Genomic DNA, 26801 nt, shown 5'->3' with positions numbered 1-26801 from the left:
TGATGGTTTTAAAAGGCTAAGTGGTGCTAGGTGATTCAGTTGGCTACCAAGACTTGTCTCATCTGGTTAGCTGGGATATGCTATGTGTTGTTGCTTGTTTAGGCATATCTATCACTTCTTTGGATTTACCTTGGTTCTTGATTGGCCTCTCTTTTGCCAGCATCACTTGGTCTATATACCAAGTGATGAATAATCCCTTTGGAGCATCTGCTCCATGCATGCTATGTGTGTTTGAGCATCTTGACTTATGTCACCATGGTTGCTGGTTTGTTGGTGTTTTTGTACTTGCCGATGATTAGATGGTTGGTCGATCACTCGTACACTCGGGGGTGGAGCAAGTGAGCCTGGTGTGATGGCACAAATATCAATATTTTGTGCATCCTACCTGGCCTCACTTACTCCATCCCTCGATGTTAATATTTGTTTCGACCAACAGAGTATGAGGCATTCCATTTAGTTCATACTAGCTACTTCTTAATTGCATTGGCCTTTCTTCCATTTTAGTGCCGATGATTAAATTGTTTGGTCACTTGTACACTCTGGGGTGGGGCCAGTGAGCCTGGTGCGATGGCACAAATATCAATCTCTTGTGCATTCTACCTGGCCTCACTGACCCCATCCCGGAACGTTAATATTTCTTTCGACCAACAAAGTATGAGGCATATGATATCTAGTTGAGATACCACTTGGCTCTTTCTTCCATTTTAGTGCCGATGATTAGAATGTTTGGTCACCTATACGCCGCAATATACTTTGTAGACGGGCCCCCCTTTCCCCGGCCGCCGTTCCGTGAACGAGTCTTTGACGAGACAACAACGCCGACCTGCCTCTCCGGTGCATCACCACTTTTCTTCTCTCGCCGTCCAGTACGTGAACGAGTCCTTAATGCAAAGACGGTGTCAGCCTCCCTAGCATCATGCCGACCCCTGTTGTCGTGCTTCAGGCCGTGTCTCAGGCGCCCTGCACTCTTCGCCTTTTTGCCCGGTGAACGAATAGACTAATCGTTGGAATAAGGAAGCCGATGACGGCCGATCGCAATTTAATCTTGCGACCGGCCGTCATCGGTTTCCTTATTCGAACGATCAGTCTATTGGTTCACCGGGCAAGAAGGCGAACAGTGCAGGGCGCGGGACACACGGCCTGAAGCGCGGCAACACGGCCCGGCATAATGCTGGGCAGGCCGGCACGGTCTTTGCATCAAGGACTCGTTCACTGGACGGCGAGGGACTGCCGTGGTTCTGCGCCGGAGAGGCAGATCGGCGTCGTTGTGTCGTCAAGCACCCGTTCACGGAACGGCGGCCGGGGAAAGGGGGCCCTTCTGCAAAGTATACTGCGGTGTATACTGCAACTATGGTTTCTGACCATAGTATTTGTGTTGACCAACAATGTATGAGGCACTTATTCCATTTTGTCATTCCATTTGCTTTGAGATTTTCAAAATGCCGATGATTAAAATGTTTGGTCACCGTACACTCGGGGGCGGCGTAAGTGAGCCTGGTAAGATAGCACAAATATCAATCTCTTGTGCATCGGACTTGGTCTCACTTACACCGTCCCTGAATGTTAACATTTGTGTTGACCAACAATGTATGAGGCATTTATTCCATTTCTCTTGTGCATCGGACTTGTTGGTCTCACTTTCTTCCATTTTCATCATAGTAGGAACTGGATGAAGGACCCCGATGCAAGCGAGCCTGGTGGGTAGAGATGAGGGAGCAAAGGAGGAACCGGATGAAGACTACTTTGTATCTCGAAATTGTGAATTTTGTATGAATTAAGAGTTGTATGCAAAACATTTGACACTTAATTGCCACTATATATGTATCTCGATCGGGCTCTAAGTAATGTGATGATGATGTCTATGTTATATCTGTGCAATGTACATGATATTTATATTATATCTGAATGTTGCTGTATATAACCTGTATCTCTGTATATTGCTGTGTATAAACTGCATGTGTATAGCAGGCAGCACAAAATCGAGTATAATACAAGCAATTTCTGTGGCGCACTGAAAACCAATTCTGTGGCGCACGCTTTTCTGTGGCGCACCTAGGAACACGTGCGCCACAGAAACCTTAATTCTGTGGCGCATGGGAAGGTGCGCCACAGAAACCTTATTTTTGTGGCGACGTTTCTGTGGCGCACCTCCCATGCGCCACAGAATCCATTTTTGGTGCGCCACTGATGAGGCTTTTCCTACTAGTGCAGAGAAAACAATTCTACAAGATGCAATAGTCGAATCACACTTTTCCTACACATGGTGGAAAGATGGAGCGAGCCTGGTAAGAAATAAGGATCACCAGTTCACTAGTAATAACAGCAAAGTATTGCATGTCCCAGTTATAAATTATGACATCAACACGGAAGAAAACAAAATCAAGCTAACCATTACATATCATATGCACGCGAAGAAAAAATTAGTCGATGAGCTTGTACACATGAGTTCTTCTGAGCAAGTGAGTTTGATAGAAAAATAATGTGCATCCGGTTTATCCACATTTTCAGAACATAACATCAGACTCTCCATGGACCAAAAGCAAAACTCCACGAACAAATGGCTATTGATGATCTCATAACCAAATAAGAGATCAAAGTTTGTTATCACCGTACACAGGCATTCTATAACCTTCCATCCCCAGCAACACTAACGAGTACCGAGTAAGGAGATTGTAAATACATAATTTCGTGGTTGAGAGGCTCATATATGCACCACTTGGCACGTGCAATTTTGAATTTCTTTTATTTTCATTAGTAACAATAAAATACCAAATACTTCATCACCACCAACAAGCCGAAGTTACAAATTCAGTAAAACGGATTGGATCATGTCTAACCCATAACCCATGCTAGTTCACACATCTAAATAGCCCATGTTAGTTCAACACAACAAACCCTACTGTGCTGAGTCAGCAGGGAAACAATTACACTATTGCCCATGTTAGTTCAGCACAACAAGCCCTGATGTGCTGAGTCAGCAGGGAAACAATTACACTATAGCCCATGTTGGTTCAGCACAAGAAGCCTTGCTGTGTTGAGTCAACAGGGAAACAATTACACTATTGTCTGTTGCCAAAATTTCAAAAAATTCAAAACAACATAACCAATTCCTTGCATGGACCTTTGAACAAAATCTTGGTTGCATTTGCTAGGAACAGTTGAACATCCTGTTCCGCAACCTGCATACATAATTCTGATCTATCTGAATCAATTGCAGGTAGAAGCAATAGAGGTAAGCAACAGAAATTCTCACCATATTTTACTTGAGATCTGGCTGGAGTAATCACCAGCAGGGAGGAGTGCACATGAGGGGCTTTTGAACAGCAACGGAAACTAGACCGAACGGTTGTGGCTAATCCCCAACGACACTAAAATGCTACAAATTGGGGGTAAAATCAACACAATGCAGTACGGGCTCGGGTGGAGACGGGACCTTATGCTGGAGGAGATGTCGCCTTGGTGTGCAGGAGCGGCGGCGTGTGGCTTGCAGGACGAAATTCATCTCCTTTCATGTTTCCTCACGCCACACTGATCGCGACGCGTTGAACCAAAATCTGGGTCGGTCATTATTTCAGTTAATTATCTCTCACACGGGTCAAGGTAGTGCCACACCGCCATACATCCATCCAAATCATGGGCTTGCTGGATTCTACATGTGCAAGCACGCATGGGCGGACCTAGCCATCCTAAGCCCGGGCGGCCGCCCAGGCTTGCCAACTGCGCAAAGCTTGCAATTTATGATTTTCTGGTAATTTCATCTAAAATTTGATAGCTTAACCTTGTTTGTCCATGCTTCCAGAAGTTTCTACATCCGCCACTGCAAGCACGTTCGTGTGGACTATTGCTCCTACTAGAAGATTAGGTGGTTCGTCGCCCTTGGTCCAAGCCATTCCGCGCCGCCACGGGAGGAGATAGCCCCGCCGCCGTCGTCCGCTGCATGGGCTTAGCCCGACAACCTTCTGTGGCGACGGCGAGAGAGGAGAGGGGTGGGGCGAGAGAGTGGAGGCGGTGATTCCTAGGGTTTCCCCAGTGTCACCCAGGGAGGACGACATGACCCCCTTAAGTGCAAATTACAATATTCTTAAGATGGCACTAATTATAAATATACTGAAGACTAGTACAAATGCCCGTGTGTTGCTACGGGTCTTCAATTTCATTTTTCAATGGACATATATATTTCACAGCTCATTATGAAACTTCAAAACAAATCAGAGATATCATAATGTACTACAACATGATAATACCGAACGCAATAACAATGCAACATTGTGCATCTGCGTTGTTCCAAGCTCTAGATCTTCCTGTTAGTTTTCCGCGATAAGCTTCACACCTACATTCTAAACCGTTATAACTGCCAACTCAACAACCTCTTATTTTAGATATATTTTTTTCTGGAAACATAGATATAACTGAATGAATATTTTTTTGCTGATTAGTCCAAATTAGACTTTGATATTCATAAATATCCGGAGATAACCCCGAATCCTAGCCTTCTATGTCAAACATATATAAGGAGCTTAGCAAATCTTCAATAATGGTTGGTGTAGAAAAAACTCTATCAGCAGGCAGTGATGCGGATGCTAATTTTTTTAGGCAGTGATTTCTTAACCGCTCCAAAAGAGGATAACCATGGAAACCAAGAAAAAGGGTGTGAACAGATGATAATATCATTGCTAACTCCTAAAGTTTCCTGCAAAAGCTGAGGTAATGGAGGGCATGTGGATCGTGCTATGAAGACATGAACACCAATAGGTTGCGCGTTTAGTTTATCACTGATACACGGTGCCGCTGATTGTGACCCTGCAACAATTTCTTGTGCCATCATATCAAGACCTAGTTGCCCGGGCCTTAGCAAGACAAATTCTTGTAGTTCTGCAATTCTAGACCCACAAACTTTGTTAATATTAGCAAGAAAAGGGCTAAAATAATCAAGGAATGGGACAATGCATTATTGTTTTCATGTAATACCAACAATACCATGTGCAAAACGCGCGATACCCCTTCGCCCAACTCTCGGGAGACCAGGCGGCGGCGGCCAGATCCAATCTCCACCGGCGTGAGATCTGGGCCCCTCTCCCTCCGCTTGCCGCTCCGACGGCAGGAGGGGGAGGGGACCTCGTTCCTCCTCCGTTTTGTAGTTAGGGCTTGGCTACTATTGTGCGTCGTTAGGGTGGTGGGAGCGTCGCCCGAGCAAATAAATCTGCCTCAACTCCACTCCCACACCGGCAGCGACCTTCACGGCGGCGTCTCGGAGTTGTTGGCAACGTGTGCTTGTCGATCTTTCAGGTCAGCAGCTTGGTCTTCTCGTCGGTCTTTAGATCTAGCGAGATCTGAAGACCGACGTGTCACTGGCGCTTGTCGTTGTCCACGATGGCACTGGTGGCCGGGGCGAGGTGGTTCTTCTGGAGCGAAGATGTTGGTTCGTAGGTGGTGGATATGCGGTTCTTCCCCGACTTCGTCGACGGGATGCGGCGTTTCTTGGTACAAGACAGCACGGGACATCCCCCGGTCGGCGTGCAACAGCGACATGTGCCTCGTTGCTTGCAGCAGGCTGTTCATCGACTCACAAAGACTCGTTGGCGATGATGCTTTTTTGGATCTTGCAATGGTGGAGGCTCAGCGTCCGTCTCGGCGGCGTTGGAATTGGACGGCGGCCGCTGGCTACGGTGGTTGCAAGAAACCCTAGGGATCGTTTTGCATTTCTTGATCTTTTAGAATTTTATCTGTAAATTTAGGATAATCATTTTATCTCGGTTTGTCTTTTAGTTTTCACATGTGTTGCTTCATGTAATTTGGTTTTTGATTAATGAAATATGTGGTTCTCAAAAAAAAAACCAGGTGCAACTTTAAAATACACACAGTTCATTGCTAATCACTGACTACATCCTTAGCAACATTGCCTTGATGAGTTTGCCACGGTATATTGAAAGAGTAAAACATTTACTTTGAAATCGTGTAGAAACATATTCAATATGGGCTCCCACGAAGAGAAATAGATGGAAAAGCAAACAGGGGAAGCCGATCTAGTTGCATATGGCACTGTGCCAGATGTATGCTCTCTAGTGGCGAGAGAGTGTGTGTCGTTCATCAGATAACCAAAACGAAACTCCCACGCCATGTATTCTACTAACTTCTCGACATGACATTCCCTAAACTGCTCCTAATCAAGCACAAGTAAAATTGTTGGCTAAGGATGTATTCCCTAAACTCAGTTATAAATTCAGTCTCAAGTTAGTTTTATATACAAAGTATAGCTAGAATATTTTGGCACGCATCACAACATTTGTCTTGTTTTTTCCGAAGATGTAAAGTGTTTGAGGTACTGCTTCACCGCTATTGTTGGTAGGAGTATAATGATGGTCTTTCTTTGAAGTGTTGCTGGCCGTAGAAGGACTGCAGGCTGGCTCTTCTGCATGTTGCTGGTTGCAACTGACTTCTCCCACCGTTTTTGTATTGATGTTGCAACCAGGATTTTCTGATTCCTGACTGGGTTCAGAGTTCAGATATCTCCATCTTGTTGTGCAATTGGAAGTTATTATTCTTCCTTAGTGGGTCTACTGCTGAACGAAATATAGCTTCTCATTGGGTGGCATACCTTGTTGCGCTCTCATCAATATCTTGTTGGTTGACTGTGAACTGGGAACCCCTTGGTCATAATGTGACAACACAACAAAACTTCAGGTTAATGTGACAACACAACAAAACTTCAGGTACAATAATAGGGCCGAAAAACACAACTTTTTCACACTCCCAGAACTTCATGTTAATGTGACAACACAAAAAAAACTTCAGATTTAAGTTTTCATTTTGGTATCCTTCTACCATTCACTTCTCACACAATCGTAAAATTATCAATTATCAGGCTAAGGTAAGATCAATACTATCCTGGACTCGTTCATGTTATATAGTCTCAAAAGCAGTTTACTCTAGATGATGAGTAAATGCGCTGAAAATTGTTAATATTTAATTTAATAAGAACTGATGATTTACTATCTTATCAATCATCGGGAAGATGGAAAATGGCACACTAATTTAGAAGCTTGATGATACGTAATTATGTAGTAGCTCTCGCAAGAATATATAATGTGTTTTCATATATTTCAGTTTTACATAAGGAACAACTTTTGACTTTTTTTAATTCTCTTACAAATGAAACAATTACCTCTCTGCAGTTCTACGGCAAAATACCACCCTCTATAAGGTATCAGATCTGATCAATATAAAATGGCATGGTTCAGGACAATAGTGATAACCTGAAAGGCTGTATGTAAAAAAATAGAAACAGTGGACAACATTAATTCAGAAAAAAGTTGCAATAACATACTTCATCAATCCAGTAAACTCAATATATTTCCTTGGCCTTCCTGATCTGTGTGTGTTTTACTATACATCCAGCAAACACAATTAGAATGCCCACAGGTACATCCAGCTATGAATAGATCAACATTTATTTATTTCATCTTTGTAAGAACGGAAATTTAGACCCGACAATAATCTGTTAAAGGATTAATGACAAATGGTTCTGCCACCACAAGATAACACAAAATACAGGTCCACCTGATTTGTGAATTATATCTATCCTGATTTGTTTTACTTTTCATGTTTCAGTTAGCATCAAGATTGTTTTGGATGAAATGCTGCTGAGTGTAGGGGTGGCAAAACCCTCTGAATCAAAACAAGATGTTTTAGGCCTTATTTTCAAATAGTATTGTCTAGATAGAATGTACTTCAGCACCTGGTTTTGGGAAGCACTGAAGACAATATCTGTCAGTGATGCTTCTTTAAACATTGTCAAATGAACTTGATCTATCTAGAGAATTTGCAAATACAGAGGATTGCAAAGCTGGATGGGCATTTCACCACTCCATTGTCATGAAGCCATATTTATAAGTTTTAATTGTACTGTGAAAAACATAACAAAGCAAATCCTACATGATATGGCACTTCAGTCAGTGCATTTGAGGAGTGATCTTCACAAAATAAGTTGTGTCCTACAACATCTAGTGATAACAATCACAACTAACTCAAAGAACCAAAAAAAAAACCCAGTAACCTTCACCTGCTTGTTGGTGTCGTGTGGCTGGTTCCTCTGTTGCATCTTCTCCAAATGAAATCGTTTTTATAGTAAAAAATGGGGCCAGAATAGCCCCCGTCAATTACCGAAGCCCTGGATTGTCGGTCATAAACAGTCCTGTGACAAGCAAAATCATCTAGCAGCAGCAAACATGCACATGGTGTCTGAACTCTGAATAGCCTTGTTTTTCCAACCTGTAATCCACTAACATTGCACCTGTGCCTTGGTACTCTCTGAGCCTCTCAAACATTGTACTCTTCTCATTGCATCATACCAAACTAAGGTATCGCTTCTTCAGTTCTTCTCTCCTATGATTCTGGGAGATAACCTCCCCTAGTTCCCTACTATTGGCACTCGCAGTTCACAATAGATTATTAGTATATCACACAGGTGCAATGAACACGCAGGTGCAATGCACGTCTACGAAATGGTAGTTTTCAAGAATGTGCTTTTATCATAAAATGTTTTTTTGGCAACGGTGTGAAGTCAATGAATATTTATTTTTTATATATAAACATGGAAATATCAGTTCAAATGACCAAACAAGAATATACTCATACATCGGTCAGCCCAATATATCCAAAGCGTCCTTGAAAAATGGCATGACAGCTTTTCGTGAAACTCCAGCAAAGCCCTACTTTTTGATTCATCGTCTATAGTTTGGGACATCAAGATATGCTAAATTTGGAGATATAAATGTGCAACATAATGAAGTAACAACATAATGAAATGGATATTCTGGAACAATGTCATACCATGAGCGACAACAAGAATCAAGTCTGAGTATGCTTGAGCTGCATATGTGTAGCATATGGAGGCCATGGCGGTCAGCTGCAGCACCAATAACCAGCTTAACTGCCATATGAACAGTAGGCTCCCACACTATAATGTGCGGGACAGCTTACAGTATTTTTTTACTGCAATAAAAGGCTATTTCCAGGCAATGGAATAATATCTTGTGGCACAGAAGTACAAGCAGAGATCAATGCAGCATATGCCCTAACAAAAGATCAATGCCACAGAATTAATCGTGGAATTCTATCTCAGATTTCCCCTATGAAGTTAGGTTACCTAAAAGGGGGCTATGGCGAAGCGTAGAACTTAATCGCGTGTGCTGCTTGGAACACGCCGCGGCTGGCCAGGACCGCGAGCATTTTGATCGACACAGCAAGCTCGGCCACAGTGGTCGGCGTCCTTGGCGTTCTGTGGTTTGCAGTTAATCAATCAGCTGAATAAAAAAATCAGAGAACCAGAATATCAGCATCCGACAGTTCAGATTAGAAAATATGCTTACCTTGCTCTGTTCATGTGATTCAAATCAGGAAGATGAAGAGCAGAATAAGGCTATCGGCAGCGCTGCAGATGGATGGGTATTACCCTGCAGCGAAACAAATCACATTGCAAGCTTTAGATATATCCGAAAAATCAGAATGCTATAGGAATTAGTCATCAACAATCACACCAGTATACACTATACTGTCACAGAGGCAGGTTCACCTCCCGCAATTTTCCGGATTCTTATCTCCTAAAAGTGACACAATATAGTCTGATGCACTAACCACTTTGTCATCTACACAGCTGAACACACCAAGAAATTCCATAGAAAAAGAATCAGTGCCTCTATCTCAAGCTCAGGAAGTCATAAAATATTAAAAACTCCACAAAACCAAACTGATAAAATAAAACCAATGTGATCCGAATTTATTATGGGATTTCAAAGCTGACAATCAAGTTTCATACTATCCTTGGGTGGAACCAAGCTAACAGTGAATTTCCACTTCAGATGTGAGAGCTCACTAATCTTCTAGATAAGCACTGCAATTTTTCGCGTTACATCGTCATCTATATGAAGATCAGTGAGGGCACGGAATATCCATATGCTCCAATCATACCCGTTGTGCTCCTACAGAAATAAGGTGCAGGCCTTGCTACTACATTCCTCTAGACAAGCATCATTTCTAAACCTTTAGTGACATGAAAAGTTTGACAGAAAGCCTAATTAATGGGACTCCATTATACCTAATTTGTTTATAATTTACAAACCCCAACGCTTAGGGATCATAGAACTGCAGACTATTACATCTAACATGTCAGTATAACTATTTATTTAATTAACTATAACTATGCTAGAAATTAAGCGAAACCTCTAGAAAACCATGAGGACAATAATTATTAAATGGTGTATGGAGCAAATGCTAGCTCTACAGTTTAGTTAGATAAGAACAAATAAATATAACTTGCTGAACGATATATGGTTTAGATTAGAATAAGAGTAGATAAATGCTACACACCTGGGGGTCCTCATGACTTCACGACATGGCATCATTGGAGGTGTTTCATTAGCATGTCATCCAGAAGTATTAGGAAAAAGAACCTCTCATTTATTGAACAAAAGGAATTTGAACTCTTAGACATTTGCACAAACACCTGGTGGGCTGGAACCGAACTATCACAAGAATACAATTAGGTTTATGTGATTACTGGTTGAACCATATAACAGAAAGAAGGATGATACGTGTGAGTTGTGAGCAGTAATTTAAGACTGAGATGGAGAAGAGAGGATAATACAACCTGGATGATTTAGGAGGACCTCCCGAGGTAGCGGTTGAGCTGCGGCTGCCACCTACGGCGATCAACACTGCGATGACGGGAATTTGTAGCATGGGAACATGGTCGGACGGATCGGAGAACAACAGCGGCGACACTGGCAGGGTGGTGCGAGAGAGAGAGAGCGATGGCTGTGGCACAGGTGCAGGCAAAGGCGATGGCACAGGCGCGAGAACGATGGAGGCAGCACGGCTACAGGTAGGCGGCGACGCGGGCGTGGAGGTGGATCCGGTGACGACTGACGACGGCCAAGGGGCCATAGCAACAACGCCAGATCCGTCGATTCTCTCCAGGACATCACGCGTCGGATGTTGACCTTATCGCCGATGGCGGCGAGTGCCCGACAAAGGTCATGGTCTCCTACCGGAACTGCGAGAGCTAGAGGATGGAGGCTTCTGGCGCGAGCGGAGGACGGCTGATGCGGAGACGCGGTGGCAGGGGCGGCGCCGCAGCGGAGATACATGAAGATGGGCGGGTGTGCAGGCGTCGATTGAGAGAGGCCCGATAGATGGGAGCGGTTTGGTAGAAAACGGATGCGGCCCAGGTGCGGAACGGGAGGACGACGAATGAGGACCAAAGTTTGACGTATCGTTGGCTGGGCAGAATAAGGAACCAGTTTAGTCTTTTTAAGTATATATATATAGAGAGATAGAGAAAAATACCTACCATGACATGGTTTTTCTGCTCCCGAGCTCATATGAAAATATGAAATTTGTGTACCATGAACATGTGCTCTAATAGCATGCCAAAATCTCCTTAAAAATGCATGTAATAGTCTGTGCAAAAAAGTCAAATGTGATTGTTGCAAATAACAAATCCAAAGGCTCCAAACAACACCATATTTTGTTATTTTTGCAAGGGCCACCAAACATGTCATTTCTCACCACAATTTTGCTTCCAGCTAGATCACATTTCCATGTTCGTTGTATAAAAAAAATCATATTTTAAAATTTTGTTTGCTATTTTTGCAAAAAAAAAAATTAAGCGGGAGCATATAAGCTTTGGTTCAAAAGTGCATTTTAGACTGACACGTATATTCTTATGGTACAAGAATATTAAACAGGTCTGCATTGTCTTTGTAAAATTATAGCATATTGATGTCAATGCATCACGCTGGTTTACAAAACACCAAAGGTCCAACGATAACAAAATAATGTGAAGACACTTCTCGAGACCAATGTACATACACTAGTTTAATGAAGTGTGCTGGTCTAGTGCAAAACAAGTTCCAGAGAATCTAGATTACTACATATGTACAGCAGTTCACAATAAAGAAAAGAAGAAGAAAAAAAAGGTGCATCCCATCTACTAGCGTTCCTTTTTCGACACCGGTTCAAGAGACAACAACACCAGCAGAAAAGAGTAACACGTTATGAGTGAAGTGAGAGGCCTTTTGTGAGCAAAACAACCCTGACAGGGCGAATGTTCATATCCATCTATACCGAGAGAAGTACACATTCAATCAACATTATATCCTTCGCGAAAGGACAACGCTGAGCGTCTCCCGGGATCAAATCCCCCGATCCCCCGGGTGCGCAGCCGTCGATGCACATGATCGCCTCCCTCGGTTTGGCCAGTGCACGCATTGAAATTTCGTCTCCCATGTGATGGACCCCCCTCTGCCCCATCCAAGAAAGAGAAAAGGAAATCCCACGCTCGCAAAAAGTATATGGCGAATAGCGCATCCGCGTCGTAATCGCTCAACATGCCCCGACCTCCCCGTGAGTCCTGCCGGTCATCGGTCGATGGAGAAGTCGTCGCCTGATCGAGAAGACGTTGCCACATCTTCGCGGCCGCTTGTAGCATAGGTTGCCCGCTCGCACCGCCGTTCACACCTCTGCAGCACCTCTGGAAGCAACACCACCTCTTGAAAAGAGCCTTGAAAATTCTTGCTACAATTGTTATGTAAATTTGGATCAAGAAAGAAAAATTATGCTACAAAATCATCTATGGATTTGCATCTCACATAGAAAAATTACAGCGGTAGAAGAAAATATTCGCTACATTTGTTATGTAGACTTGCATCAAAAGGGCAAAAATTGTGCTAAAAGCCATTCAAAGAATTTCCACCTCAATTGCGGCGAAGGAAGAAAAAATTCGCTGCAATTGTCATGTAGATTTGCATCAAAAGGGGAATAATTCTGCTACAAAAATCTTCAAAGGATTTCCACCTTAGTTGCAGCATCAACAACAACAAAGCCTTATTCCCAAACAAGTTGGGGTAGGCTAGAGGTGAAACCCATAAGATCTCGTAACCAACTCATGGTTCTGGCACATGGATAGCAAGCTTCCATGCGGCTCTTTCCATGGCTAGTTCTTTGGTGAAACTCAGTCCTTCGGATCTCTCTTTACGGACTCCTCCCATGTCAAGTGTGGTCTACTCCGTCCTCTCTTGACATTATTAGCACGCTTTAGCCGTCCACTATGTACTGTAGCTTCTGGAGGCCTGCGCTGAATATGCCCAAACCATCTTAGACGATGTTGGACAAGCTTCTCTACAATCGGTGCTACCCCAACTCTATCTCGTATATCATCATTTCGGACTCGGTTCTTCCTCGTGTGGCCACACATCCATCTCAACATGCGCATCTCCGCCACACCTAACTGTTGAACATGCCTTCTTTTAGTCGGCCAACACTCAGCATCATACAACATTGCGGGTCGAACCGTCGTCCTATAGAACTTGCCTTTTAGCTTTTGTGGCACTCTCTTATCACAAAGAATGCCAGAATCTTGGCGCCACTTCAGCCATCCGGCTTTGATCCGGTGGTTCACATCTTCATCGATATCCCCATCCTTGTGCGGGATTGACCCCAAGTATCGAAAGGTGTCCTTCGGAGGCACCACCTGCCCATCCAGGCTAACCTCCTCCTCCTTGTGCGTAGTAGTACTAAAACCGCACATCATGTACTCAGTTTTAGTTCTATGAAGTCTAAAACCTTTCGATTCCAAGGTTTGTCTTCATAGTTCTAACTTCCTATTTACCTCGTTCGACTATCATCGATTAGGACCACATCATCCGCAAAGAGCATACACCATGGGATATCTCCTTGTATATCCCTTGTGACCTCATCCATCACCAAATCAAATAGATAAGGGCTCAAAGATGACCCCTTGTGTAGTCCTATTTTAATCGGGAAGTCATCGGTATCGCCATCTCTTGTTCGAACACTTGTCACATCATTATCGTACATGTCCTTGATGAGGGTAATGTACTTTGCTGGGACTTTGTATTTCTCTAAGGCCCACCACATGACGTGTCACGGTATCTTATCTAGGCCTTCTCCAAGTCAATGAACACCATATGCAGGTCCTTCTTTTGCTCCTTGTATCTCTCCATGAGTTGTCGTACCAAGAAGATGGCTTCCATGGTCGACCTCCTAGGCATGAAACCAAACTGATTTTTGGTCACGCTTGTCATTCGTCTTAAACGGTGCTCAATGACTCTCTCCCATTGCTTCATTGTATGGTTCATAAGCTTAATCCACTGTAGTTAGTACAACTCTGAACATCCCATTTGTTCTTGAAGATTGGTACTAATATACTGCGTCTCCATTCTTCTGGCATCTTGTTTGCCCGAAAAGTGGAGTTGAAGAGCTTAGTTAGCCATACTATCGCTATGTCTCCGAGGCCTCTCCACACCTCAATGAGGATATAATCAAGGCCCATTTCCTTGCCTCCCTTCATCCTTTTCAACGCCTCATTGACCTCAAACTCCTGGATTCGCCGCACAAAACGCCAACTGGTATCATCAAAGGAGTTGTCCAGTTCAATGGTAGAGATCTCGGTCTCCCCATTGAACACCCCGTCGAAGTACTCCCGCCATCTATGCTTAATCTCATTGTCCTTCACCGGAAGCTGGTCTGCCCCGTCCTTGATGCATTTGACTTTGTCAACATCCCTCGTCTTCCTCCCTAGGATCTTGGCCATCCTATAGATGTCCTTTTCGCCTTCCTTCGTGCCTAACCGCTGGTAGAGGTCCTCACGCCTGACCCCTTGCTTCACTCACAGCTCGCATTGCGGCCTTCTTTGCTACCTTGTACTTCTCCATGTTGTATGCACTACAGGCGTCTGAAACAATCCTTCTTCTCCTTAATAGCCTTCTGGACATCAGTGTTTAACCCCGGGCATGGTTTGGTGCGAAACCGCTGAAACCATCAGCCCACACCGCACCACACCGTATGACTGGTTTGTGCCGGTGTTTGTTGGTTTACGCGTTCAAACCGTACTAGAGAATCTCCTGCTGGTTTGAGATGGGTTGGACCAAGATAAACTGGTCAAACCGTTCTAAAACAGCCACACAAATCCCGTGCCTGGAACGAGGGTGGGCAGTTGCCGCGGCGGCGCCGCCCGGCGTCGTGGAGGCCACGCTAGCGAGCACGCCGGCAGGCGCCGCGTGGGAGCACGTCGCCAGCTTCTTCTCCGCGCACTGCTGCCTTCCCGACATCGACGTGTGCGAGCGCGTGCCGGACGGCACCAGCAGCGAGGACGATGGCGACGGCCACCAGCTGATGGGAGCCTCCTGCCGAGGGATCAGTGGAGGCTGGCGGCGATGGCGCCTTCTCCTCGGCGGCGGACGGTGGCCGTTCCTTCTCGGCGGCGGACGGCAGCCGTTCCTTCTCGGCAGTGGACGACGGCCAACAGCAGTGTGATGAGGAGGCGGGGCTTCCCGTGCCGTGGGCCGTGGCTGCCGAGCGCCCGTTCTATCTCTTTGAGCGCTGGAACGGTGCAAAACCGGTTACACCGTCAGACCAGCCCGCACCGAACCAGCTAATCACCTCCTGTCTTGAATGTCTAAACCAGACCAAACCAAATAAAACTGTAGTAGACGGTTTGGTTTAAGGAACCGCCAGAAACCAGGTCAAACCAGGAATGCACAGGTTGATCAGTGTTCCACCACCAGGTATCCCTAACTTCGCTTCTACTTCCACTCGACACTCCGAACTCCTAGCGAGAAAAAAAAATCGCTACATCAGTTTTGCGGATTTGCATTAAAAGAGGGTAAAATCTGCTCCAAAACATTCTAAAGATTTTCACCTCACATAGAAAGATTGCAGAATAGAAAGAAGAATATTGCTACAAAGGAACAAAAAATCTGCTAATAAAAACCTTGCATCTTGCTTTCCATGGGCAGCACCAGCCACGGGAAACAGGACACGTGCTTGAGGAACCAGCGACAGAGCGTGGCTGAGGCGGCGAGCCCGCTGCTACTCCCCACCGGTAGCCCGATTGTAAGAGCATCCCCAGCCGTTGGGGCTCCCCAGGCCGAAATCCGGCGCTATTTAGCGCCGGATGGATGTATTTTTTGGCCTGGGGAGGCCCATTTTCCCAGTGGCGAGCCCATGGTCGCCTTCACCCACCGCTTGCATAGCGACGGTGTCGCCGGGAAGGGCAACCGTCGGAGTGCCCTCGTCGCTTTGAACCGCCGTAATAATGGTCCGCGAAGTGGTCTGGAGAGCCCAAACGCCTCGTCGGGAACGGTCGAAGTAGCCTCGACGCGAGAACCGCCGTAATGGAGCATGAACTCCGCGGAAGAGCAACCGCCGCTCTCTTCGTCGAGAGACCTACATATACGGTTTCCAACGGCCGACGCCATTCATCTATTCTCTCCTCACCATCTTCTGTCAACCATGAGCGATCGCTCTTGGCCATCGGACACCGACAGCGAGGGGAAGGCGCCTGGATGGCGCCATTGGTGGGATCCAGCTGCATCGTCCAGCAGCGACGATTCCCCCCCGCCGGCCAGCGAGGACGAATGGGATGACGACGAGGAGGAGGACGAAGAGGCCGAGAAGCAGGCCGAGGAGCAGGCCGAGGAAGAGGCCGAGGAAGAGGAGGAGAAGCAGGAGGATGCTGATGAGGACGACGACGAGGAGGACTCAACTTCCTCCGACGAGGAGGTGACGAGCCGGAAGCGTCGCCGCCACGACGATGAGGCGGGGCCATCTAGGAAGAAGAAATAGTTAAAGTTTGTTTTAAAGTTTTTATATGTAATTTTTATGTTTATTCGAATTATATATAATTTGTCTATGTTGCACCACTTGAGAGTTCAAAGCTTTCGTTCGACGATGGTATTGCCGTAGATCGGGAAGACGAGGGTAGTGCCGTAGATCGTGAAGACGAGGGTATTGCCGTAGAAACCCATGCCATTGTCGCCGACAGGTCGGGGCCACCGAACGGTTCCCGCGATTTTCTCTCATCCGGAGTCCCCGAGCGCTCCCCGGGGGGCCGGGGATGGCCTGGGCTCTCCGGACGGATGAAAGGCCTAATCCGGACGAAAACGAGGAACCGGGGGCGCGACTGGGCCGTTTTCGTCCATCCGGATGACAAAACGCCATCCTGGGGGGGAGACGGCTAGAGATGCTCTAACATCCCAGGTATCAGCACTACCTGCTGATGTACCACACTATCCAAAACAGTACGATAGGAATATCAGATATCACCTCCTTTGTTTTTAAGGAGATCCACGACAGGCAGTTTATATATATTTGACAAAAAGTATGAACATAATACACATAGACAAGGACACAACTTATGATTCACAACTTTGCTGGAGGCTAACAAAAATAAAGATACGAGCCACAAAGAGCTCACACTAGCCATTCCAAAGAACACAAATAGATAGGCAACGAACATTTTAGAACAACTAGAGTAATGGTATGATGGTTCACTAAGCATTATCTAGAAATATGTGATGGAGTGTGGTGGTATAAGTGCTACGCCCGTCACCCATGCATATCCCGTTTACTTTGTACCTGAAAACCAAATAAAACGCAAGGATGAGTACAGAAGTACTCAGCAAGTACAATATGGAACCAACATTGGTCAATGAACATGATCAAACTTCACTCTGAAACACAGAATTCGACTGAAAACTGAACTATGAGTTTTTGCAGGGCTGGCTCGAAATTACCAGCGTGTGGCTCGAAATTACCAACCTGCCGTAGTGTTGGCTCGAAATTACCAACCTGCAACTCTTAAAGTTTAGAAGAACAATATCGAATTGATGAAAGCATCAAACATGAAAAAACAAGCAACTCAGAAGAAGACCGAACAACACAATCACACATACAGAGACGAGGTTCGTCATGCACTAGCCTTAACCTCAACGCTCAACGGCAGAATTAGTATCGGCACCGACAATCCTGACACCTGTGGATAAGAACACGTTTAAAAATACTATACTACTGTAAGGTAACATCAACATTACTAAGTTGTACGCGCTTGCCGTTCTACTGCGTGTCAATCATCAGCATTCATACCATTATTCGTATCCAGAGAGTGGTTTCACTGGGCAACATCGAACCAGAATTACAAATAAGAAGTGTACCTAGTCCAAGGTCTAAGCTTATACCAAAACCCTGAGCCAAGACGTGCAAACTACCAGATCAATCAGTTAGGGGCAATACTAGCTAGAACTTGCTAGCATCAATTAGTATTCAGATTGGTAAAATAAAGACAGCCATGAATTAATAGGACTACACGTCCTTGGTAGGCAGCTGATTCTTTGATTCGAGTAGGTACTTTGACCAAGCTGCTACCAGATCGAGCCGTACTAGCTATTTCTAAGACTGAGTCAGGAAACCACTATTGCTGAACACGTCCAAACCTACACGATTGCCCGCCGGAGAAACAAATAAACTGCTAGGCCGGATAGATGGAAGCAAACCAATAAAATTACGAGCAGCAGACCTGGCGTGGCATGGTCTTCAGGACGGCGTCGTCGAACCAGCAACGCTCCGGCCAGCGGCCGTCGGCGGAGGTACAGGGTTGGTGTGGAGGCGGCGCTGGTGGCGACTGCACTAGGGCAGGGGCATGTGCGGGGATAGGAAACCCCTGGGTTGGATCTGGCTTGTTATTTGACCCTTTTCTTTATAAGGAGCCACCAACTACTGCTTCTCGCCCGCATCGTCCTCGTTGCTGAGAGCAACTGCAGCGAGAGGCAGTGGCATGGTGGCCGACTAACTGCGCCACGGTGGGGATGCGGAGCGGAGGAGAAAAAGGGAGAAGTCGTGTGGAGGATAATCGTTGGAAGGGATAACGCTGGTGTGGTGGGCTTGTACCCATCGATGCCTCCAGGCGGAAGGACACGCGTCGTCCAGCCGAAGCGGACGATGAGAACGAGGGATCCCCTGGGGATTCGTAAGCGTTTTCCTTTGCGAAATGTCACACAATTCAAAATTAGTGCCCAGCGTCCTAATAAGATCCAGTCAGCTGGCTATAAGAGATTAAATATTATATGTTTGCTTAGTTGGAGGAGAGAGATTAGGAGAGAGGAGGGAAGTGGGCTCTAGAACGTGCAATAGCCAGCTCTACACGTAAATAGCCAGCTCTAGCACGTGCTCCTAGGCACTATGTGAGACTAAAAGGTGGACCATGTATTGTAAAAGTACTATACTTTTATAGCTTACTATTCTACATGCTAGCTATAAACTGACTATAGATAATGTGACAAACTCTTATAGCCAGCTACCGGCTACACTATTGTTCTTGCTCTAAGGCTCGACAAACCGACAAGGTTTCAAGCACAATTAAGGGAAGTGACTGAGATAGCACGACTTAGGCAGGCTTTGTAGAAGCAAAATTCAGTAACATAGTATGTTTCGATCTCATTATGTGTGCTTTGCTTGTGATTACCAAGTTCCAGAAATAAAATAAAAAACAGATTGGATTATTTCCTGAAATTTCTTTGAGGGCACAATTTAGTTCAGGTCCCCTGGTCCTGTATTTGGCATCTGGGAAGCAAATGTAGATCCAAATTTTGCTACCAACTACTTGCTTGGTGCCTTCTCCTTGGGTAAAAATTCTGATTTACTACCTTTATATTCAAGTGTGGTATCATGTTGCTGATTTGCAGAGAGAAAGTTGGATGAGTCTGTGTTCTTAGCTAACCAACTAAAGATGTGATATGCACCTCAGTTTTAAGAATCTCTTGGATACCAAGGAAAAACTGAAAGTCAGTAGAAAGGGAGTCCTCTGACCAATAAGATGTATATGATTTCACTCTTAAACAGATACCTGCAGCTTAGAATTTATTTATTGTGATGAACCTAAAGATATATCTAGGTTTACCAGTTTTGCCTTGTTCTTTTCTTGTTGCCTTGTAAAATCATGTTAATTGCAGTATATATACTAATATTAACCTATGCAAGACTCATGTGCTCCTTCTTGTCAACACCCACGGGCGTTGAACTTGGAGAATAGAAACATACAAAATTCCATCTGTTTTACACTTTACACTTAGTACAAAATTGATGTCCCTTCCACCAGAGAATGTCTCTGGTGAACAAGTTAGATATGAGCAATCTATAACTTAATTATGCTTTGCTAGATATTTCGTTTACTTCTCTCAAGAAAAAAACAAATAGTTTGTTTACCATTATTGACCAAGTTCCAGACCTTTGGGTCTTAAATCTCAGTGCCCGTACAACTCATGCTTTGGTGTGCTTGAGAAGGAAGGGTCTCAAGGGAGAGAAGTAGAAAAATGCATCAGAAGTCTGCAAGGAGGTTGGAATCACCAAGGAGAAAGAGAGTTTCAGGGCATCTAGAGACTCCATAACATGGAACTGCATCATTCTTGTGTTTTTTTCTCGGATCTTGTATTCGCGTATTTTGTAAGGAAACCCATGTAAGAAACCTCTTTAATCAAATAGTGAATGCTTATTGCCATGTGGATATCGACAAGATGACAAGTCTACATATTACAGGTAGTTTAGATCTAGACAACTATTAGATGGTACTAGGTTAAAAGTTGAGATGTGTACCTCAGTCCATAATAACTTCTCCAAGATCTGATACACTTGCAGCCAACTGTCCCGTCGTTCGGTGCTTTTTTAGCGTGTGGAACACCCTAACCTATGAAGTCAGCATAAGACATCTTTTAGTACTAACATTTCACTAATAATAGTTTCATACAAGAACGGATGACATGAACAAGTAGTTGAACTTACAGAAACATGAATTTCAACATTAAGGTCATTTAGATTGTCTGAGGAGCCCTTGCATATGCTCGCCAACATATTTTCCAACTAATAATAGCAGAATAAAAACATAAAGGTCAAGACCATGAAGCTACTAAATATCACACAAATGTAATTTATTTTCACTTAATTTGAAACCTAACAAATCTCTACTACACCAACCTCAATTGTTGTAGAAATACATTTTCCATTGATGCATTCAATAATATCACCTCTTTGGATTCCAAATTGTTCGGCATGAGATCCTTTTGACACCTAAGTTTCAAATGACAATCATTAACCATTATCCGTATGAGAAATTGAGCATCTTTAGGAAGGCATTATATACCTTGCGAACAACAAGACCATCATCAATGTTATACATACGCCATATCTTATCAAGATGAGCAGGCTCAAGGAGCTTGATGGCCTTAAACGACATCCCAAGGTGGGGCCGGGGGATGTACTTATACCTAACCATATAACCATTTGAATATTTCAAACAATGTATACATGAGCAAGTAAAACTTTTTAAATGAGCCGTCTTTACTGGAATTTAACTTCTTTCTAGCATGCTGTAAAAAGATCCAATAGTAACCAAAAATTTCAATTTGGATAGAGTTCAAAAAGGGCCCAAGTGAGATGAGACATGACAAATAGTTGAACAAGATTATAAAAAAAATCTTTCATGATTTGATGTTAAAATAAAACAACATATTTCAATATAAACAGGATGAGTATCACACGAAAATTGTAGAGACAATATCCCAACTAGGTTAAGTTCAGTCCATCAAAAATTGATGGGTTCGGGAAACTTGGCCATCGAAATTGAAAGACAAAACAAAGCATAGATTCCTATTAAACCTTGCTCTGCACTTTTTCTATAAGCAATCACGTGGAGCATAATGGTAATGCAATCATCATTTCTTTCTTAAAAATTTGCGGTCTCAATGTGCCCACCTTAACCCCATCAAAGATCCACTCATGCTTTTGCTTACTAACTATAGCTGCTAAATTACCTTTTGCAGCTATTTTTTTCAAACATAACATTACTTACATAAGTTATGCATTGCAGCTATTTGTTTAAACATAATTTCTATTTATTATAAATTGCATATGAGAGAGAGAGAAAACGCACTCATATTTCTTCCATAAATCCACACACTTGACCAAAATAGACCAAGGTATAAAAGTCCCTCTCTTACTATTGTTGGACATTCCCACAACTTTTCCATCCAAGTCAACGACTGGCCCCCCGTTGTCATACTACATCAATTCACATTTACAAAATATGAGAGTTCATAATAACAAAAAATTATAGCAGTAGTAGCATTCTGAAATATAAAACATCAAATTTCATCAAACGAACTCAGAAAAGAAAGCTATGCATTTAAATACAATCACGTGATAAGAACTCAGAAAAGAAAGCTATTATTTAATACAATCACGTGATAAGAAATATTACCTCCTTGTCATCTTTTGTATCACCTGTACAATTGAAGTACATGTTGTGATACCGCTGATACATTGTTGAATTCTGATATTCTGCCCTACCATATGTTATCCTTAGATCTAACATATTGTCTCTTCCTAGCCGAAAGACCTCTTGAGCAAGCATCACTTCCTCATGGAAAGATGGTACCTGAACGGATTGATCCACTCTAACCTTCACAAAAGCAAGATCGTAATGTGGCTGGTAGTAGAGCAACTGGCCCTCTGCACTGGTGCCGTCTAGCAAATGAACAGTAACCTAAGGGGAGAAAGGATTAGATCACAATTTTGAGCATTAGCTACCAAACAGGCAAGGTGTACATGAAAATATATTTTAAAAGCAACACGTATTTGCTGTTTCATGTTCATTACTAGAGAAGTCAAATAGCAAAAGACAATTTGCAACTAGGCGACTAGATTTTACGCCTAGCTATTAGTTTAAGATGGAACCCAGTAAAGTGAAAGTGCGTGCATAAAGGTTAATAGACAAAACATTGACTCACATTAGCATGAGAAGCATACTCTCCTCCGCCTAACCAGATGTTGACAGGAGAACTTGTGCAAACCAGATGTGCAGTTGTCAAAGCAATACCGGTTTTGCTCTCCTCATTCCAATCAATCCAAAAACCGGAGCACCGTTTTAGAGGTTTGCCACCTGCATCCACCCAGATTCATGCAAAATATAAATCAAGTTGTGCGACGATAATCACTTTTTTGTAGTACTAAACTAGTAAAATAATTGACTAGAATTAACTAGACATGCACAATAGAAATAGAAACTTATAGGAGACATATAGTGAGAAAAAAAAGATGTTCAAGCGTTATATGGAACTAGCAGAAAAATTGAATTGCAACACAACCATAATGAGGCTAGTCAAGGAAGGAAAGTAGAGAACACTTGGTTTACGTAAGACCCATAAATGTTTAGATGTACTTCTCGGAAAATTGTTTCTCAAAAGTATATTGATGAGAAGATGGAAATCGAAAGGACTTGCCAAAAATATAGTAAGTCTTAATTTTCTTTTCCCGACACCAAGCATTTATTTTTCTATTTAAATGACATAGCAACGTAATGCAGCAGTAAATTAAGTACGGAGTAGATAACAATGGCTCAAGGGGTAAGCAAAAAATAGAATGCTCACTAAACTATATTTGATGGGTTTTTTGGGTATGTATTTGTTGCCTTGTTGGCAGACTATGGCACTGTAAATCTAGCCACGCATTTGATCATCCTAAAGCTGAGAGGATTGGTGCAAAACATATGTGCTACATACCTACTGAGGATGAAATCCCAAGAAGAGACTTAGCCGCAGTGCGCGCCGCCTTGGTTCCAGCTTCGCGGACATGGAGAAGCTCTCGAGTGTGAAAATACGTGGGAGGTTTGAAGTCCTTGAGCGTAGGAATTTCCGGGGTAGCTACAACGAGGTAAATACGCATCAATTACACACTCATTGACTCATACCAGACTAGTCACAATGGAGAGTATCATATAGTAGTATCATGCATATGATACTAGTGTACGATACTATCTTGACAATGCATAGTATCATATAGTAGTATCATATGTTACATGTATTTAATGATTTTTAGAATCTCAATACAAAAGTGTGTACAAGATTTGTTTGGTATTAATTTTTTGAGTACTACGTGCTATGATACGGTATCTACCTATGATACTACTATCATCTCTTTCATCATTAATTGATGTGACACATCAGCTTTTTGCATGCATGTAGTGCATGATACTAGGTATGATACAACCATTGTGAGTAGTCTTAGAAAATATAATTGAAACGTTATTATATACATGGTCATGAATGCAAAAGCTGACTGAATTTGCAAAACCAGCAACGGTTAACTAAAACGTTTGGAATATGCATCAATTAAACAAACAAACAGGGAACAATTTGAGCCACACTTGCGAGATACCAGTTAGCTAAATGGGGGGACGCTTGTGGAGGATGGGGAAGGGGAGGAATCAGACCTAATTTCGGAGCGACCCTGTCTCTTCCAATCTTGGCTTTCATCTTGGCCTCGAGGAGCTCGAGGCGATCAATGAAGAAAGCTGGTCCGGCAGAGGGCGCGGGCACGGGCACGGGGAGCGGTGCGGGCGCCTCCTCCCTCCCCGGATTCTTCTTCTTCGGCTGGACTTGCTCCTCTCCGCTTGTCGGATCGGCCTCCATGGCCCTTTTGTGCATGGATTTCTCCGAGGACGAACTCATCTCCTTTGTTAGATCCCGACGGACCGCCGCCCTCTGAAGCCGGAACCTCTTGCGATCGCGCCACCGCCGCCGCTTCGTATCCCCTTCAACTAGGAAGAGAGACAGTAGGGCATCGACCGATCATCAGTTGCTGACGAGTGGGACCTCGTGGCCGCTGCCGCTCCATCTCTCTGTTCTCCGGGCCCGCCTGTCGGTGGTGACTTTTTTTTTTTTGAGAATGCCTGTCGGTGGTGACTGATGCTGTTCATAAACCCTTAAACCCTTGCAAAAAACAGGTTGCCTCCTCATGCCCCATCCGGTTCACCGGGGAGCAAGAGCATCTCCACTCAGGTGTTCTTTTTATCGCTGGCGGAACAAATTTCTCCTACTCGGCCCTCAAAAGCACAAAATTCGCCGTATAGGTCCAATTTTTTTGGCCCGCGATCTCTGGCCGAACCCAACACGCTGGGGGCAACCGGGGGCTCCCGCAAAAAGTAAAAAAGGGGGAAATCGTCGAAGCACGCGGAAAATCTAGTGGGCTCCCACTATCGGCGAGCGAACCGTCCGACGTGGCTGTCTCCTTGTTTCTGCCGCGGGAAGGCTGCCGCCGGTCAGCGTACGGGGATACGTGGCGGAGTAATGGCGCGCCACCGCTCGCTCGGCTTCTTGTGCCATTTCGCGGCTACATCCCCCTGCCCAATCTCCTCCATTTATAGCCCTGCATCTCACCGGAGAAACCCTCACTTCCCTTCCCATTCCTCTCTCTTCTCCTTCCTCCAGCCATGGCCGGCCGTTTCCCTGGCAACGGCGCGGCAGCGAATGGGTTTGGCCGGAGCTCTCTGCAAACGTGGGAAGGCCGCCTCCTCTACGAGGTCGGTTACCCTGGCGCCGGTGAAGCCCGAGCCGGCCACGCCGTCGCACTCGACACCACGGACGTGTTCCCGCAACGGCATCGTCATCGGCGAGCCTGGCGCACCCTCACCCCGAGCGGCCGGCTTCGCCTCGTCAAGCCGAAGAGCAAGCCCGACAACGGCGGTGTCTCCCTCCGCGAGCCAAAGAAGGAGTGGGCGTCGTTGGTCGCTGAGGATGACTTCCTAATACGGGGTGGCTTTTGGACACCTCCTCCTCAAGACCGACAAGCCCTCCTCGTGGCCCAATGACACGAGCTCGGGCCAAAGCACTACATCAAGAGGTCAATTCGCTCTTCTCTATGTACACATTTGACACACCTTTGAATGGCATGCTACTTCATTCCGAGACCCTTACGAACCTCGAGAGGAAGGCATGGAGGAGCGCACAGGAAAGGACCCCGAGAAGGAAGAAAGGACAACGTCATCACCCTTTCCTGATCATGGACGCCAAGGAACAACACACTCCTCCAGGAGGAACGACACTGCTGCCACACGTAGCAGCACTGCCGCCATCTGCCACGGCACGGCCGCCAGCTGCCGCGGTACTACTGCCAGGAGAAGAAGCACTGTCGACGGGAGTTGCGGTACTGCTGCCAGGAGCAGTGACCCTGCCGCCAGGAGCTGCGGCACTGCCACCAGGAGCAGCAGTACTGCCGCCAAGGGGAGCGGCACTGCCGCCCAGGAAGCCGGCACTACCGCCAGTGTCCCCAGCTCGACGCCCAGGCCGGCAGTGCCGCCCGTGAAGACCAGCACTGCCGCCGCCACAAGTCGACATTGAATCTGGATCGTTCATCTGCCCATATGTGGCCATGTTTATTTGTACCAAATTACAAAACTACCCCTGCTCGGATCTGAGACTATAAGTACCTCCCCACCAGCTCCTCTCTAGGGTTAGACTTGTTTTGAGATAATATGAGCTTTGCTCCTCCCTATGGGAAACCCTTCTAGAGATGAATCTATGAAGTGTATCAAGGATCTTCTGAGTGATTGGTCTCTGATACGTCTCCGACGTATCGATAATTTCTTATGTTCCATGCCACATTATTGATGATATCTACATGTTTTATGCATACTTTATGTCATATTTATGCATTTTCCGGCACTAACCTATTAACGAGATGCCGAAGAGCCGATTCTTGTTTTACGCTATTTTTGGTTACTGAAATCCTACAAAGGAAATATTCTCGGAATTGGACGAAATCAACGCCCAGGGTCCTATTTTGCCACGAAGCTTCCAGAAGACCAAAGAGAAGACGAAGTGGGGCCACGGGGCGACGACACGCCAGGGCGGCGCGGCCTGGGCCCTGGCCGCGCGGCCCTGCTGTGTGGGTCCCCCTTGACGCCCTTTGACCTGCCCTTTCGCCTACTTAAAGCCTCCGTCGCGAAACCCCCAGTACCGAGAGCCACGATACGGAAAACCTTCCAGAGACGCCGCCGCCGCCAATCCCATCTCGGGGGATTCAGGAGATCGCCTCCGGCACCCTGCCGGAGAGGGGAATCATCTCCCGGAGGACTCTTCACCGCCATGGTCGCCTCCGGAGTGATGAGTGAGTAGTTC

At 45.0% G+C, this 26801-nt stretch overlaps 2 protein-coding genes and 1 long non-coding RNA gene across 31 annotated transcripts; all 3 read right to left on the bottom strand.

Annotated features, from left to right (window-relative positions):
- Nucleotides 1-6092: 6092 nt before the first annotated feature.
- On the bottom strand, nucleotides 6093-11252 carry LOC127294912 (uncharacterized). 18 transcript variants are annotated; one of them, XR_007847240.2, is made up of 6 exons: nucleotides 10366-11249; nucleotides 9369-9452; nucleotides 9146-9277; nucleotides 8830-8905; nucleotides 7163-8418; nucleotides 6093-6636 (listed from the first exon to the last, which is right to left on the bottom strand). It is a non-coding gene; the product is annotated as an uncharacterized lncRNA (long non-coding RNA). The 18 variants fall into 18 exon arrangements; XR_007847227.2 differs by having other exon boundaries at nucleotides 7163-7210; nucleotides 7325-7383; nucleotides 8060-9277; nucleotides 10366-11248; XR_007847236.2 differs by adding an exon at nucleotides 9537-9652 and having other exon boundaries at nucleotides 7163-9277; nucleotides 10366-11252.
- Nucleotides 11253-14152: 2900 nt separating this feature from the next.
- Nucleotides 14153-14611, bottom strand: LOC139839358 (uncharacterized). Its single transcript, XM_071829413.1, has one exon. The coding sequence runs from the start codon at nucleotides 14609-14611 to the stop codon at nucleotides 14153-14155; it is 459 nt and encodes a 152-aa protein (XP_071685514.1).
- Nucleotides 14612-17128: 2517 nt separating this feature from the next.
- On the bottom strand, nucleotides 17129-24482 carry LOC127294911 (uncharacterized). 12 transcript variants are annotated; one of them, XR_007847214.2, is made up of 12 exons: nucleotides 24116-24482; nucleotides 23406-23546; nucleotides 22635-22786; nucleotides 22106-22390; nucleotides 21779-21906; nucleotides 20990-21113; nucleotides 20824-20916; nucleotides 20632-20709; nucleotides 20446-20536; nucleotides 17754-17833; nucleotides 17563-17649; nucleotides 17129-17436 (listed from the first exon to the last, which is right to left on the bottom strand). XR_007847214.2 is itself a non-coding variant. In XM_051324823.2 (10 exons), exons 1-9 carry the CDS (start codon nucleotides 24351-24353, stop codon nucleotides 20447-20449), a joined length of 1329 nt encoding a protein of 442 aa, XP_051180783.1. In that variant the 5' UTR covers nucleotides 24354-24482; the 3' UTR covers nucleotides 17130-17436; nucleotide 20446. The 12 variants fall into 12 exon arrangements, 3 of the variants coding, with proteins under 3 accessions (XP_051180783.1, XP_071675256.1, XP_071675257.1); XR_007847211.2 differs by having other exon boundaries at nucleotides 17130-17436; nucleotides 17595-17649; XR_007847216.2 differs by having other exon boundaries at nucleotides 17130-17436; nucleotides 17620-17649.
- Nucleotides 24483-26801: the final 2319 nt, after the last annotated feature.

Source organism: Lolium perenne, chromosome 4, assembly GCF_019359855.2.
Source record: "Lolium perenne isolate Kyuss_39 chromosome 4, Kyuss_2.0, whole genome shotgun sequence".
NCBI classification, from domain to species: domain Eukaryota; kingdom Viridiplantae; phylum Streptophyta; class Magnoliopsida; order Poales; family Poaceae; genus Lolium; species Lolium perenne.
Note: the sequence above shows the minus strand (reverse complement) of the source record. Positions and strands in the feature narration are given on the sequence as shown.